The following is a 15,053-nucleotide window of genomic DNA, read 5'->3' on the forward strand; positions in this document are numbered from 1 at the left end:
CTACACACACACACACACACACACACACACACACACACACACACACACACACACACACACACACACACACACAGGATACGGTTTAGACTCTCTGGGCTGTAACAGGAAACCAAAACGCACAGAGAGTGAGAACATACCCCTAGAATAACATACGCTTAGGAATGACGTATGTGTTACGCAGCGAGTGATCTGTGGAGAGCAACTACAGACTGTGGATCGGGAACCAACAAACTCTGAAGCTAATTTGACACTTCACTGGTTTGACCGCAGGTTAATTTTCATGATGTGAGAAAATATGAGAAGCAGACACAGCGGTTATCAAACAGATCTGTGGTGTGAGGAACTATTCAACTGTAGGAAACGCACACAAACTCACCTAGACAAGTTTATTAAAATGTAGCATTAAAAAAAACACTATGTAAAACAGTATCAAACCCATACAGATAACATATATAGATTTTTATATATATATATATTTCAAATTTGCATCTTTACTAAAATGCATATAATGCCTGACAATATTCCAGAAATGCTCTGACATCTAGTCTACAGGGTAGCTAGAGCGGTTACTCATTTGGCTTTTTAAATGACTCTTTACATTGTGATCAGTAGTTAGTTTCCATCCAACTGGTGACAGATTTTCATGCGAAATATTCTCAAATCTGCATTTTCCTACCAGAGATTTGTTTCCATTAAATTGACTTATTAAAGGCTGTCTGTGATGACATAGTGCACATACAAATACATTCTGGGTTTAAATTCCCATGTATCAAATAAAAAATGTAAGTTAAAAAAACAAACAAGTAAAATGGTTCTCTCACAAAAATGTTGCGTTATATAGCGAGTGTGCCCACTCTGGTATTGACACGTGCTCTCTAGCCAACAGCGCCGTCTCTAGCCAACAGCGCTATCTCTAGCCAACAGCGCTATCTCTAGCCAACAGCGCTATCTCTAGCCAACAGCGCTATCTGCAGAGACCCCGTACACTGAGAATAGCAAACATTAGGAACACCTTCCTAAACTCGAGCTGCCAAAGTGAGTTGCCAAAGTGGCCAAATCAAGTAGATCTTATTCGGGCAATGGACGCAGCCATCTTTGACTTTACTTATTTGCGTCTTAAAATGAATGGCATTCTGGGATTAGGGAGTTTTCGCTTGTCAAACATAAACAAACATGGCTGCCATCAATTTTTTTGGGACGCTGTTAGCTTAGCTGACACGCATCTCTTTTCTAAACAATATTCACCCTCTGAACGGCACACACACAATCCATGTCTCAATTGTCTCAAGGCTTAAAAATCCTTCTTTAACCGGTCTCCTCCCCTTCATCTACACTGATTTGAAGTGGATTTAACAAGCGACATCAATAAGGGATCACCTGGATTCACCTAGTCAAAGTCTATGTCATGGAAAGAGCAAGTGTTCTTAATGTTTTGTATAGTCAGTGTATAGCCTACATGAGATTATTATGGACCAAAAAGCATGAAAAAAGTCACAGCACACCAACATCAAAACCTTATCACAACTGTAAAGTATGGTGGAGGGAGCATCATGGTTTGGGGCTGCTTTGCTGCCCCAGGGCCTGGGCAGCTTGCTATCATTGACGGAAAAATGAATTCCCAAGTTTATCAAGACATTTTGGAGGAGAATGTTAGACTATCTGTCCGCCAATTGAAGCTCAACAGAAGTTGGGTGATGCAACAGGACAACGACCCAAAACACAGAAGTAAATCAACAACAGAATGGCGTCAACAGAAGAAAATATGCCTTCTGTAGTGGCCCAGTCAGAGTCCTGACCTCAACCCGATTGAGATGCTGTGGCGTGACCTCAAGAGAACAGTTCACACCAGACATCCCAAGAATATTGCTGAACTGAAACAGTTTTGTAAAGAGGATTGGTCCAAAATTCACTTTAATAATGGCATTACTCATCTCATGTATATACTATATTCTATACTATTCTACGGTATCTCATTCACTTAATAATGCTTACATATCTTGCATTACTCATCTTATATGTATATACTGTTTTTCTATACCATTCTACTGTATCTTAGTCCGTTCCGCTCGTCCATATGTATATAGTCTTAATTCATTCCTACTTAGATTTGTGTGTATTGGGTATATGTTGTGTAATTTGTTAGATATTACTTATTAGATACCACAGCACTGTCGGAGCTAGAAGCACAAGCATTTCGCTATACCCGCAATAACATCTGCTAATCACCTGTATGTGACCAATAAAATTTGATTTGAAATTCCTCCTGACCGTTGTGCAGGTCTGATCCGCAACTACAGAAAACGTTTGGTTGAGGTTATTGCTGCCAAAGAAGGGTCAACCAGTTATTAAATCCAAGGGTTCACATACTTTCCCCACCCTTTATTGTGAATGTTTACATGGTGTGTTCAATAAAGACATGAACAATTATAATTGTTTGTGTGTTATTAGTTTAAGCTGATTGTGTTTGTCTATTGGTGTGACTTCAATGAAGATCAGATAATATTTTATGACCAATTTATGCAGAAATCCAGGTATTTCCAAAAGGTTCACATACTTTTCTTCCCACTGTGTATATATATAGACACTACCGTTCAAAGGTTTGGGGTTACTTAGAAATGTCATAATTTTTTTAAGACACATTTTTTTTGGTCCATTAAAATAACATCAAATTGATCAGAAATACATTGTTAATGTTGTAAATGACTATTGTAGCTGGAAACGGCAGATAAAAAAAAAAAAATGGAATAATCCAAGTTTATAATTTTAAAAGGCTAATTGATCATTAGAAAACCCTTTTGCAATTATGTTAGCACAGCTGAAAACTGTTGTACCGATTAAAGAAGCAATACAACTGGCCTTCTTTAGACTAGTTGAGTATCTGGAGCATCAGCATTTGTGTGTTCGATTACAGGCTGAAAATGGCCAGAAACAAAGTACTTTCTTCTGAAACTCGTCAGTCTATTTTTGTTCTGAGAAATGAAGGCTATTCCGTGTGAGAAATTGCCAAGAAACTGAAGATCTGGTGCAACGCTGTGTACTACTCCCTTCATAGAACAGCCAAACTGGCTCTAACCAGAATAGAAAGAGGAGTGGGAGGCCCCGGGTGCACAACTGAGCAAGAGGACAAGTACATTAGTGTGTCTAGTTTGAGAAACAGACAAGTCCTCAACTGGCAGCTTCATTTAATAGTACCCACAAAACACCAGTCTCAACGTCAGCAGTGAAGAGGTCACCCCGGGATGCTGCCTTCTAGGCAGAGTTGGAAAAAAAAGCCATATCTCAGACTGGCCAATAAAAATAAAATATTAAGATGAGCAAAAGAACACAGACACTGGACACAGACACAATAAGTGGTTTGGAAGGAATTAATGGCTACTGCAAGTGTTGCAAAGCAATCACTATTTTGCTTCCCCTGCCTGCTATTCGGTGGAGAGGGTGTGCGGTCCACGTCTGGGTTTAAGGATTTAAAACATCTGTCTGAAACTGTCTTTTTTCCAAGCTTAAAAGGATAAACATTCACATGCAACAGAAAAGGCTGAATACACTGGCCATGCTGTCAATCCAGCATGACTTCTGCCGTGTTCAAAACAACTGGAAACTCGGAAATCTCAGACTTCAGTGCGTTCAACACGGGGGAAAAAACGAGTTTGGACTGGGAAAATACATTATGAACGGTCATCCAACGCGGAAAGTCGGGAGCTCTTGCCTCTTTCTAGAGCTCCGACCTGAAGATCATTGGTTCATTTCTAGCTTGTTAGCTAGGTAGCGAACGTTAAATCTTCCTAGAAGTCACAGAGGGTGCACAGAGGGACATGTCAAAATGCAGAATTTTGGCTTTATTCATATTGAAATGTAGATTCATTGAATTCTCCATGTGCTCTATGTTAAAGGGCACTTCATTTCATATAACAGAAGATAAAACATGCAATATTGGTGCATAATTGCTACTTAACTTATCAAAGGGATGCAAAAGGCACTCATTTCGTGGAACATTACAATTGGACAAATACATTATTTGTCCAATTGTACATATTTCACATGTATCCTAAAACATTTATTAAAAATATATATTTTAAATTCTCCCCCCCCCGTATGGGAGTAGACACACACACAAACACTCACCTGTGTGATGAGGAACTTGGTGAGCCTCTCTGGGAGCCTTCCTTTCTCACTGGACAGGATCATCTCCAACATGTCTCCATGGAGCTTCTCCATCACCACAAACACCTTCTCTGGAGTCTCAAACATACACTCCAGATTCACTATGCCCAGGTGACGTAGACTCTGGGAGATGGAGAGAGGGGAGGGGTGAGGGAGAGAGGGAAAGCACGGGGGGGATGGGAGAAGGGGCACGAGACAGTGAGAGAGAAAAGAAGAGAGAAAGAGGGCAGAAGAAGAGTTGGGAAATGGCACCCAGGGAGGAAAAGAAACAGAGAGAGGTAGAGTGGAGGGGATGGAAGATTGAGAGAGAATTACACTGAGTATCAGTTAGAGTATAGTGCAATGGCAGTGTTTATTTGTCACTTGACCTTTATCTAACTACACCCCATAGAGATGATAATTCTGCTGCAAAACCTGCCAATGTAATTGAACGCAGTTGGCATGACAACCCTATGATTAAAAAAAATATGGACCCTTGTGGCCTGTACAGAGGTAGGATCTTAATTGGATAATTTTTTTGTTGCTGAGAATTTTCTGCACAGCAGGAAAATGTGTATTCAAGGTTTAAAAAGGCTTCTCAAGTTTGTAATTTCCACTTTAAAACTTTCAGACTTGATTTGTCCTAAAGAAAAATGCCTCAAACCCGGAATTAAACTCCACATTATAATCCACAAAATAATTCACATTTTCTGTTGCTGCAGGATTATTTTCCTGCTGTAGCAAACTGGCTCAAATTAAGATCCTACATCTGTAGGTGGGAGCCTAACAGCCTGCGTCCCAAATGACACCTTATTACTGCTGACACACATTCTTTGTGTGTCAGCAGTAAGCCACCAGCCACACATACACTATATATACAAAAGTATGTGAACACCCCTTCAAATTTGTGGACTCGGCTATTTCAGCCACACCCGTTGCTGACAGGTGTATAAAATCGAGCACACAGCCATGCAATCTCCATAGACAAACATTGGCAGTAGAATGGCTCGTATCGAAAGGCTCAGTGACTTTCAACGTGGCCCCGTCACAGGATGCCACCTTTCCAACAAGTCAGTTCGTCAAATTTCCCCGGCCAACTGTAAGTGCTGTTATTGTGAAGTGGAAACGTCTAGGAGCAACAACAACTCAGCCGAGAAGTGGTAGGCCACACAAGCTCACAGAACGGGACCGCCGAGTGCTGAAGTGCGTAGCACGTACAAATCGTCTGTCCTCGGTTGCAACCCTCACTATCAAGTTCCAAACTTCAGCACGAGAACTGTTTGTCGGGAGCTTCATGAAATGGGTTTCCATGGCCGAGCAGCCGCACACAAGTCCAAGATCCCCATGTGCAATGCCAAGCGTCGGCTGGAGTGGTGTAAAGCTCGCCGCCATTGGACATTGGAGCAGTGGAAACACGGACTCTGGAGTGATGAATTAAGCCTCACCATCTGGCCGTCCGGCGGACGAATCTGGGTTTGGTGGATGCCAGGAGAACGCTACCTGCCCCAATGCATAGTGCCAACTGTAAAGTTTGGTGGAGGAGGAATAATGGTCTGGGGCTGTTTTTTATAGTTCAGGCTAGGCCTCTGAGTTCCAGTGAGGAGAAATCTTAATGCTACAGCATACAATGACATTCTAGACGATTCTGTGCTTCCAACTTTGTGCCAACAGTTTGGGGAAGGCCCTTTCCTGTTTCAGCATGACAATGCCCCCCGTACACAAAGTGAGGTCCATACAGAAATGGTTTGACGAGATTGGTGTGGAAGAACTTAACTGGCCTGAACAGAGCCCTGACCTGAACCCCATCAGACACCTTTGGGATGAATTGAAATGCAGACTGCGAGCCAGGCCAAATCTCCCAACATCAGTGCCCGACCTTACTAATGCTATTGTGGCTGAATGGAAGCAAGTCCCCGCAGCAATGTTCCAACATCTAGTGGAAAGCCTTCCCAGAAGAGTGGAGGCTGTTATAGCACCAAAGAGGGTACAAACTCCATATTAATGCCCATGATTTTGGAATGAGAAGTTCGACGACCACGTGTCCACATACTCTTGGCCATGTAGTGTAGCTGATGAACTAGACTAGTAGTGGGAGACCTGTTGAAAATGTGTATCTGTGTCTCCCCCTGGTGGTCACCTGCAGTATGGCCACCTCGTTCCTCAGCTGGCTCTCCTGCTTGGTGGGGAAGCGCAGCTTGTCAATCACCTTCACCGCCACATCACGCCCCGACTTCCTGTGCTTCCCTGATGGCAGGGGGGGGAGAAGAGAGGAAGAGAGGAAATTACAGGAGTCTGATTAACTGAGATTCAACGACTCAAAACGGCGAGTGTAGAAGACTGGAGACACTTACCCCCATACACCACTCCAAACTGGCCAGAACCAAGGATTTCATCTGCAAATATCTGGTACACCATGCCAATGTCCTGGAGGAGAAATTGACGAAGGCAACAGCAGCATAATCATCACCGTTATCGTACATTTCACCATCATCATCACCACAAAGTCCTTGGTAATGATTGTGAATGTGTACAATGTACGATAATGTATAACGACCGTGTGTCAAGAGACTACTCACCACGTTCTCCTGGATCACACTGTTGGACACTGAGATGCTGACTGAAGCCTGTCCTGCGGATCAAAGTTTTAAAAAAACGCTAACCATCCACACTAACATATACAGGACTCCCATCTGACCTTACGTGGGGTCACTACCGAGATAGAGTGTGTGTGTGTGTGTGGTAGGAGCTCTGAAAACAAGCTTCTGTTCCTTGACCTTTGGACTGCATACCACTCATAAGCCTTTCACTCTCCCACAACACCAGCCCCCTTTCCCCAGAGCACAAACAGCAGGGCTGTAAATCCAGACTAAGAGCTAAACTGATATCAGATCCAGACCCCATGATTCTGTTCTTTAGATGGCTAACTTGGCTGGAACGTTAGAACTAAGACACGGCCATAATATTATTGTGATGTTATATTATATCTTACTGTGAGGAGTGTGTCCCTCTATCGGTGGTGCATCCTGGAAGATGACTGGCATGAGGGCCTGGCGAATGGCGCCCTCCCACACCTTGGCCACCTCCCGCCCCACGCCGCTATTGGGAACCACGTTGCTGGGGTAGGGGGGTGTGGGGGGGAAGGCCTGGGCTGTGGTGGGGGGCAGGGCGGGGACGTGGACGTTGGGGTCCTCCCCTACAAAGTAGCGCATGGCTCCCATGACAAGCTCGAAGCAGTGGGGGCTGGTGCCCGGAGGAACCAGGGTGAAGTCCCCTGAGGGGCGCACCTCCAGAATCTCAGACAGAGGGATCTCCTACAGGACATGGGGATGTACGCAATCAAGTGAACATGTGAACACAAACGCAATCAAGACATTTTTGTTTCATTTTTTAAAATGTAATTCTAGAATTTTTCACTTTGAAAATGTGGAGTAGGTTGTGTAGATAAATAGGAAAAAATCCAATTGAATCCCTTTTTAGATTCAATTTTAAGGCATCAAAATGTGAAAACTCTTCAAGGGGTGTGTAGACTTTCACTAGGGAATGTATCAAATCAAATTGTATTTGTCACACGCACCGAATACAACAGGTGTTACCGTGAAATGCTTACTTACAAGCCCTTCACCAACAATGCAGTTAAGAAAATAGAGTTAAGGAAATATTTACTAAATAATAATAATGTCATAAACCTGCATCTACATCTGTAGTGCTTGCTCTTTGGGGTTTTAACCTGGGTATCTACTGTATATAAGCACTTTGTGACCGCTTCCGGTGTAAAAAGGGATCTATAAAATAAAGTTAATTGATTGATTGAGACCCGACTCATACAGTACCTGTGAAGTTTATTTGTGTGCTAATCTAGTTGAGTGGAGCTGGAGAATACAATACCTTATAGTACTTGTTGGTGGTGTTGTTCTGGAACAAGATGATGCACTTGCAGTCCAGACGCCAGTAGTGCCGCTTTCTCTGCGGGGGTGCCGGAGGGGACAGGAGGTAAAGGGTTCAAGGGGTCAACCAAGGTTCACTGAGGGGTCAAAGGTGAAGCTATGGTCCAGGAAGAGTGGTCAAGGAGAGGGGATGGCAAGTTGAGAGGTGGAGGAGAGGAAAAAGCAAAAGGGAGCGGTAGAAAGAGAGAAGGAGAAAAGAGACCGCAGCAGTGTCAGAAAAGCCAGGACAGGTTAGCTTTGAGAAGGCGGAAAGTGTCTCGGGTCTGAGTTCAGGTAAACAGCAACACTTTCTAAGAGGAAGGAGAGAGAGAGGAAAAAAAGAGAGGCTGCGGATATGAATTCAACACACGTCTCTTGAGTGCTTTAGTTCGGCAGGGAGCAGGTATACACCATCTATCACACTCAGCCGGGAGATACACAAACACACTTTCACACAGATGAAAAGGAAGAGCATTAACGGCGACGGAGGTAAAAGTTGTAGATAAACTCCCACAGAAAACACTGCGAAGAAGAGATGGAGGACAGGAGAGGCAGAGGGAACGATAAGCAGAGTGGGTCAACGTCACGGAGAGCAAACACGGAGAAGGAAACGTCTCGGGAAAGTTTTAGAAAAGAAGCAGAACGTAAGAGAGGTAACTACTTTAAAAAGGACACCTGATCAACCATTTCTAAGGCCTTTATATACTGTGTGTACTTGTACCCCGGCATCTACGACCCACGTACTAATTATTAATTCAGTCTTTTTACAGTCCCTAATCTAAAGCGAGTGCTATTTATACTTTATAAATATGTTAAAAAAATAATAATAATTGGGGTGACCAGTGTAATTTCTCACAATAAGATGGGCATGCCATTGGTTAGCCGACTCAACTCAACGATTTACGGTGGAGTTGAGCGGCGACTAGTGTGAGCGGACTGGAGCTCCCACGTCACATAAAATGACACTAGTCGCCGCTCAATTCCAGCGTAAGTCGCAGAGTTGAGTTTAAATCGGCTAGCTATTTGGTAGACATTGCAGCAGTACCTGGTAAGAGAATAAGCACGCCAAAAAAAGTGACGCGTAAGGAAATAGAAGTGTGTGAATAACTAGCTGACATTTACACACGGGGGAGCAATGATTAACAAAACGGCCAACACACAATTTATAAATGCCTTAGAAAATGTTAATTAGGTACCTTTGAAATAAGAGTAGAATACGTTTTTTGAAAAGAAGTCGAAAAAAAGATGGAATCTGGTGTGGTAGAGAAAACGTTTCACATTGCCAGTCAGTAGTATTACCAGTGTGTCCTTGTTGCTGTAGTGCACCATCCAGCCCTCTTTGATGGACGTGCTGGAGCGACGGGTGGTCTGCCTCATGGACTGAACCACCCTCATCAACGGGATGTTAGCGCTGAGGAACAGAGGGACAGGGTTAGGTGGTAGGTGGGTGTGATGCGTGTGTTATTGTGCGTGTGCGAACGCGTATGTGTCTACCTCTGGTCCCCGCTGACCCCATCCTGGCTGCTCTCAGGGGAGAAAGACCCAGGGATGCTGCAGGTCTCGTCTGAATCGTCCATCAGAGAAGACTTGTCCGAGTCGGCATACTCACTACTGTAGTCCATGGGCACCTCGTGGTCCACACTGGGACTCAACATGTCTGGAGGAGAGAGGAGGACAGAGCCAGCCACACATGACTACAAATAGATCTAGAGAATAGACAGAGAAAATAGCATAACACCCCTTTCCATTACAAAGCCCATTATACCAGTGTGTGAGTAGGGCAGTACTTACAACTTCTGTTGTCTGAGAAAAAAAAATGTGACAAGTACTATATAATATTAGGACTCATATATATATATGTACTAATATTGCATATAATATTGGCAGGTATGGATGTGGGTACGCAGACCCACAAGCCACTGCAGCCCCTCATGACGAATTTTGTTTTTGTGTCCCCCATCAAAGTTACCCATCCCTGCTGTAGACAATGTAAAAACAATTGTGGGACTCCCAATCACAGCCGGAAGTGATACAGCCTGGATTCGAACCAGGGACTGTAGTGACGCCTCTTGCACTGAGATGCAGTGCCTTAGACCGCTGCGCCACTAAAGTGTGGCTCAAAAAAATCATGGTCACACTTCTAGCAACATGACACAACATGACACAACATGACACAACAAAGACGTGTTCTGTCAGCTTTACCTCCTATGGTCTCCCCCAGACAGTCGTTGGGAACCTTGTACGCACAGCGCTTGTGGCAGTTGAACTTGCAGTCTACGACACAACACGAACAATCAACGGCATTGTTAGACAGTTTATCTCCTTCCAATATGCACTCCAAATAAGTTATCCCCCTCGTGATAAACCCTTGGGGCCCTCACACTAACCTTTGACCCCACACTAACATTTGACCCCACACTAACCTTTGCATTGCAGCCCTTGTCTGAAGAGGCCCCGGAGCAGCCTCTTGCAGTACTGGCACACGGTGGGGCGCGTGTAGGAGTGCACGGCGAACGTGTGTGGCACCTTCACTTTGCTCATCAGGATCTTGTCCAGGTGCACCGGMCGGCCCGTGTAGAACCGCCGCGCCTCGCTGGGGGTTCGCGGCTGGGGACGGGAGGAGACGGAGAAACTCAAATGATAACGCTCTATCCATTTCCACGTATGTAAATCAGTGTTGGCGTTCCAGAACTAATCACACAGAGCCAAGGTTAGAGCTCAATGCCATTTCAACTCAGTCGATTCAAGGGGAAGTACACTGACCCCACTCCAATTCTCCCGAAAAGCAACGAGTCAATTTACTTCCCGAATTGATTGAATTGAAATGGAAGTGACCTCAACTCTGCACAGAGCAGTGTCCTAACAATGACTAAGTGGAGTTGAGTGGATGAAGTACCATCTGAGTGTTAGCGCGGGCCATGGGTCTAGTGATGGAGGGGCTGGTGGACAGGCCCAGGGATGCTGACGCGGTACAGGTGGAGTTCGRGAGCGTCTGGGCGGTGTGAGGGCGGATCAGGCTGGCATCCTCCATGCAGGTGCTGACTGAGCTGGAGCCCACGCTGCTCAGGGACTCGCTGGTGGACAGACGCAGCGACTGGCTACTGTTCAGAGACGTGGTGGACAGGCGCCGCTTGCGCGCGCCGCTGCAGTTGTTGGGGATGCTGAAGGCACAGCGCTTGTGGTAGTTCAATCCACAGCCTGCAGGGGGGGACAGAGAGAAAGCGGAGGAGAGAATTTTGGTATTTCGTATTTTATTAGGATCATATAAATCAATACATACACACAAACTATCTAGGAGAAATAGTGGAGAGGCGTTGTGCCGTGAGGTGTTGCTTTATCTGTTTTTTTAAACCAGGTTTGCTGTTTATTTGAGCAATATGAGATGGAAGGGAGTTTCATGGAATAACGGCTCTATATAATACTGTACGCTTTCTTGGATTTGTTCTGGATTTGAGGACTGTGAAAAGACCCCTGGTGGCATGTCTGGTGGGGTAAGTGTGTGTGTTTCTTAGAAATGATGAATGTTTATGAATGCTTACGAATGTTTCTTATAAAAAGAAGAAGTGATGCAGTCAGTCTCTCCTCAACTCTTAGCCAAGAGAGACTGGCATGCATAGTATTTATATTAGCCCTCTGATTACAATGAAGAGCAAGTATGTGTCGCTCTGTTCTGGGCCAGCTGCAGCTTAACTAGGTCTTTCCTTGCAGCACTCGACCACATGACTGGACAATAATCAAGATAAGACAAAACTAGAGCCTGCAGAACTTGCTTTTTGGAGTGTGGTGTCAAAAAGAATCAAAGCATCTCTTTATTGTGGATATACCTCTCCCCATCTTTACAATACTGAATCTATATGGTTTGACCATGACAGTTTACAATCTAAGGTAACGCCAAGTAATTTAGTCTCCTCAACTTGTTCAACAGCCACACCATTCATTACCAGATTCTGCTGAGGTCTAGATCGTAGGGAATTATTTGTACCAAATACAATGCTCTTAGATTTAGAAATGTTCAGGACTAGTTTATTACTGGCCACCCATTCCAAAACAGACTGGAACTCATTGTTAAGGGTTTCAGTATCTTCATTAGCTGTGGTTGCTGATGCGTATATGGTTGAATCATCAGCATACATGGAAACACATGCTTTGTTTAATGTCAGTGGCAGGTCATTGGTAAAAAATAGAAAAGAGTAGAGGGCCTAGAGAGCTGCCTTGCGGTACACCCCACTTCACATGTTTGACGTTAGAGAAGCTTCCATTAAAGAAAACCCTTTGAGTTCTAGTAGATAGATGGCTCTGAATCCACAATATGGAAGAGGTTGAAAAGCCATAACTCATACATATTTTGAACAACAGGTTATGGTCAATAATATCGAAGGCTGCACTGAACTCTAACAGTACAGCTCCCACAATCTTCTTATTATCAATTTATTAAAAACCAATCAGTAATTTGTGTCAGTGCAGTACATGTTGAGTGCCCTTCTCTATAAGCATGCTGAAAGTCCGTTGTTCATTTGTTTACAGAGAAATAGCATTGTATTTGGACAAACACCATTTTCTACAACAGTTTGCTAAGAGCTGGCAGCGAGAGAGACAGGGAGAGAGAGGAGGTAGGAAGTTGAGGGGAAATGACTTTGCTGATGGCTACTTTTTTGAGGAAAATGTACTTACCATCACTGAGATATGTGGTTGTCCCACCTAGCTATCATAAGACGAACGCACTAACTGTAAGTCGCTAAATGACTAAAATGTCAATGTAAATCACCACAAACCCATGCTCTTCTTTAGACCAAATGTTTATCGGGCAGGCAGAACAGCACACCCCCCCCCCATCTCTCTTTCTCTCTCTCATACCGTCACATTTGAGGCCCTGTCTGACCAGTCCAAACAGCATCTCTCCACAGTGGTCACAGAAGGCCGGGGAACGGTATGAGTGGACATTCAGGGCATGAGGTCGAATCTGGAAGTCCTCAAAGGTGGCAGCAGCTGCAGACAGACAACACACAGAGGAACACAACAGTCAGTCTGGGTATCAACCTGTCAATCACTTTAGCAATGATATGTTTGTGAATATGCTCTATGCTCCGGCATTTTGGAGCTGACATCAAATGTTACATATGAGGCAGTAGTACAGAATGTCATTTTTTTTTTTTTTTTTTTTACTTTAGTGTATTTTCATACAAGTTTGTTTTTCTGGTTAGAAATGAGAGTGCTGTTGTATCTAGTCTTCAATTTGCTTAAGTCATCAGTATTTGGTCAAACTCACTTATAGTGTAGTCAAACATTTCAAAAGTAAAAAAGTTTTGTATTTTGGTCCAATAATCCCTGCACACAATGACTACACGAAGCTTGTGACCCTATACATTTATTGGACGGATTTGCTGTTTGTTTTGGTTGTGTTTCGGATCATGCTTGGGCCAAATCAAAAAATCTGGAATATAGAGCCACATTTAAAAATGGTAGCTTCACCGTCCAAATACATATGGTGTTGAGGTCATGGTGTTATGCACGTTTCCTCCGTCTCTACTCCGTGTTCATTAAAATAAGGACGCGAGGGAAAGGAACAGAGACGGTTAGGAGGTATAAGAGGATGAGAAGATCAGAGAGAAAAAGAGGAGGGGACCAGGAAGAGGAGGACGGGCGGATGAAAAGAGAGCAGAAGTGGACGAGCGACTGCTACCCACCAGAGAGCACCACCTCCACCAGGTCTCCCTCCTGGATGTCCTGGGTAGCCTTGACCAGCTGCAGGATGTTGTTGGTGCCTGTGTCATGTTTAAATAGCAGGATCTTGTCATAGATGCCATAGAAGCCACACTCTGGGAACTACAACAGAGACAGAGAGACAGAGAGAGAGAGACAGAGAGAGAGGGACAGAGCGAGAGAGAAAATAGGTTAATACCTCATTCAAACATTTTTTATAATTTCATCTCTAAAATCAATGTAATCTCGGATACAGTGCTGTACCGTCATAATGCATGTGAGAGGGAGAAGAGACATATGACGTGTAGCCTACGGAAATGCTATAATGGTGTCACAACAAAGTTGGTGAGATTTGAAATAAATGCTGACAAAACAGAGGCAAGGTTTTGCATAGTGACAGGCTGCAGGTGTGCCCCCAGTGGACAACTCTGCTCACTTAGTGAAGCGTTACGGAAGGATACCACAAGGAGAAGTGGTGGCACGCACACACATACACATTGATAGGCCTATGCATGCAGGCATGCACCTGGCAACTGGGTGGTGAGTTCGGGGGAAGGGGGGGTAATTAACCGTTTCCTGTTGTGCGTGTGGCTCTCTCTCTCTCACACACACACACACACACACACACACAAACTATTCTGAGAAAACCATGGGGGTCACATGGCAAACATACACACACACACCTAGTGGGCTCCCAAATTATTGACACCCTTGATAAAGATGAGCAATAATGACTATGTTAAATAAATTATTAAAATACTGTATTGTATGCTCGACAAAATGGGGAAAGTATATTATTTTATACTATTTCAATTGCTTAGAGATTTTGTTTAACAAGTAATACTTTTTTTCTCAAAAAGGTAGGGGTAAAAATGACTGACGCCCCTAAAGATTCTTATAAAATATAGTCAAAAGTTTAGTATTAGGTCTCAGGTTCCTAGCACACAATGTGACTCTACGAACTTCCTGGATGCATTTGCAGTTTATTTTGGTTGTGTTCTCAGATGATTTTGTGCCCAACATAAATGAAATCGGGTCATTTTGGAGTCCCTTTTATTGTAAATGAGAATAGAATATGTTTCTAAACACTTCTACGGTCCCGTGGATGCTACCGTAAATTGCGGACAATCCTGAACGAACCGTGACAAATGAGTGAGAACGTTTCAGAGGGTCAAAGATCATACCTGTAAGACATGCTAACCTCCCATGTTATTGGGAATGGTGAGAGGTAAGCACGTCTTGGGGCCATGTCAATCATTTCAGACCCCACTGTATATAATGCAAAATAAT

At 43.9% G+C, this 15,053-nt stretch overlaps 1 protein-coding gene across 1 annotated transcript in view; it reads right to left on the minus strand.

Annotated features, from left to right (window-relative positions):
- Nucleotides 1–14,033, minus strand: part of prkd2 (protein kinase D2) — a 17,583-nt gene extending 3,550 nt beyond the window's left edge. The window contains exons 1-14 of the mRNA XM_070439720.1: nt 14,028–14,033; nt 13,748–13,886; nt 12,918–13,049; nt 10,960–11,261; nt 10,487–10,670; nt 10,266–10,337; nt 9,558–9,720; nt 9,363–9,474; nt 8,026–8,103; nt 7,130–7,451; nt 6,717–6,769; nt 6,492–6,564; nt 6,278–6,384; nt 4,123–4,284 (exon numbers count right to left, since the gene is read on the minus strand). Coding sequence (XP_070295821.1) covers nt 4,123–4,284; nt 6,278–6,384; nt 6,492–6,564; nt 6,717–6,769; nt 7,130–7,451; nt 8,026–8,103; nt 9,363–9,474; nt 9,558–9,720; nt 10,266–10,337; nt 10,487–10,670; nt 10,960–11,261; nt 12,918–13,049; nt 13,748–13,886; nt 14,028–14,033 — 1,905 coding nt within the window. The remainder of the gene's footprint in view (nt 1–4,122; nt 4,285–6,277; nt 6,385–6,491; nt 6,565–6,716; nt 6,770–7,129; nt 7,452–8,025; nt 8,104–9,362; nt 9,475–9,557; nt 9,721–10,265; nt 10,338–10,486; nt 10,671–10,959; nt 11,262–12,917; nt 13,050–13,747; nt 13,887–14,027) is intronic.
- Nucleotides 14,034–15,053: the final 1,020 nt, after the last annotated feature.

Source organism: Salvelinus sp. IW2-2015, unplaced genomic scaffold, assembly GCF_002910315.2.
Source record: "Salvelinus sp. IW2-2015 unplaced genomic scaffold, ASM291031v2 Un_scaffold1869, whole genome shotgun sequence".
Classification (NCBI taxonomy): Eukaryota; Metazoa; Chordata; class Actinopteri; order Salmoniformes; family Salmonidae; genus Salvelinus; species Salvelinus sp. IW2-2015.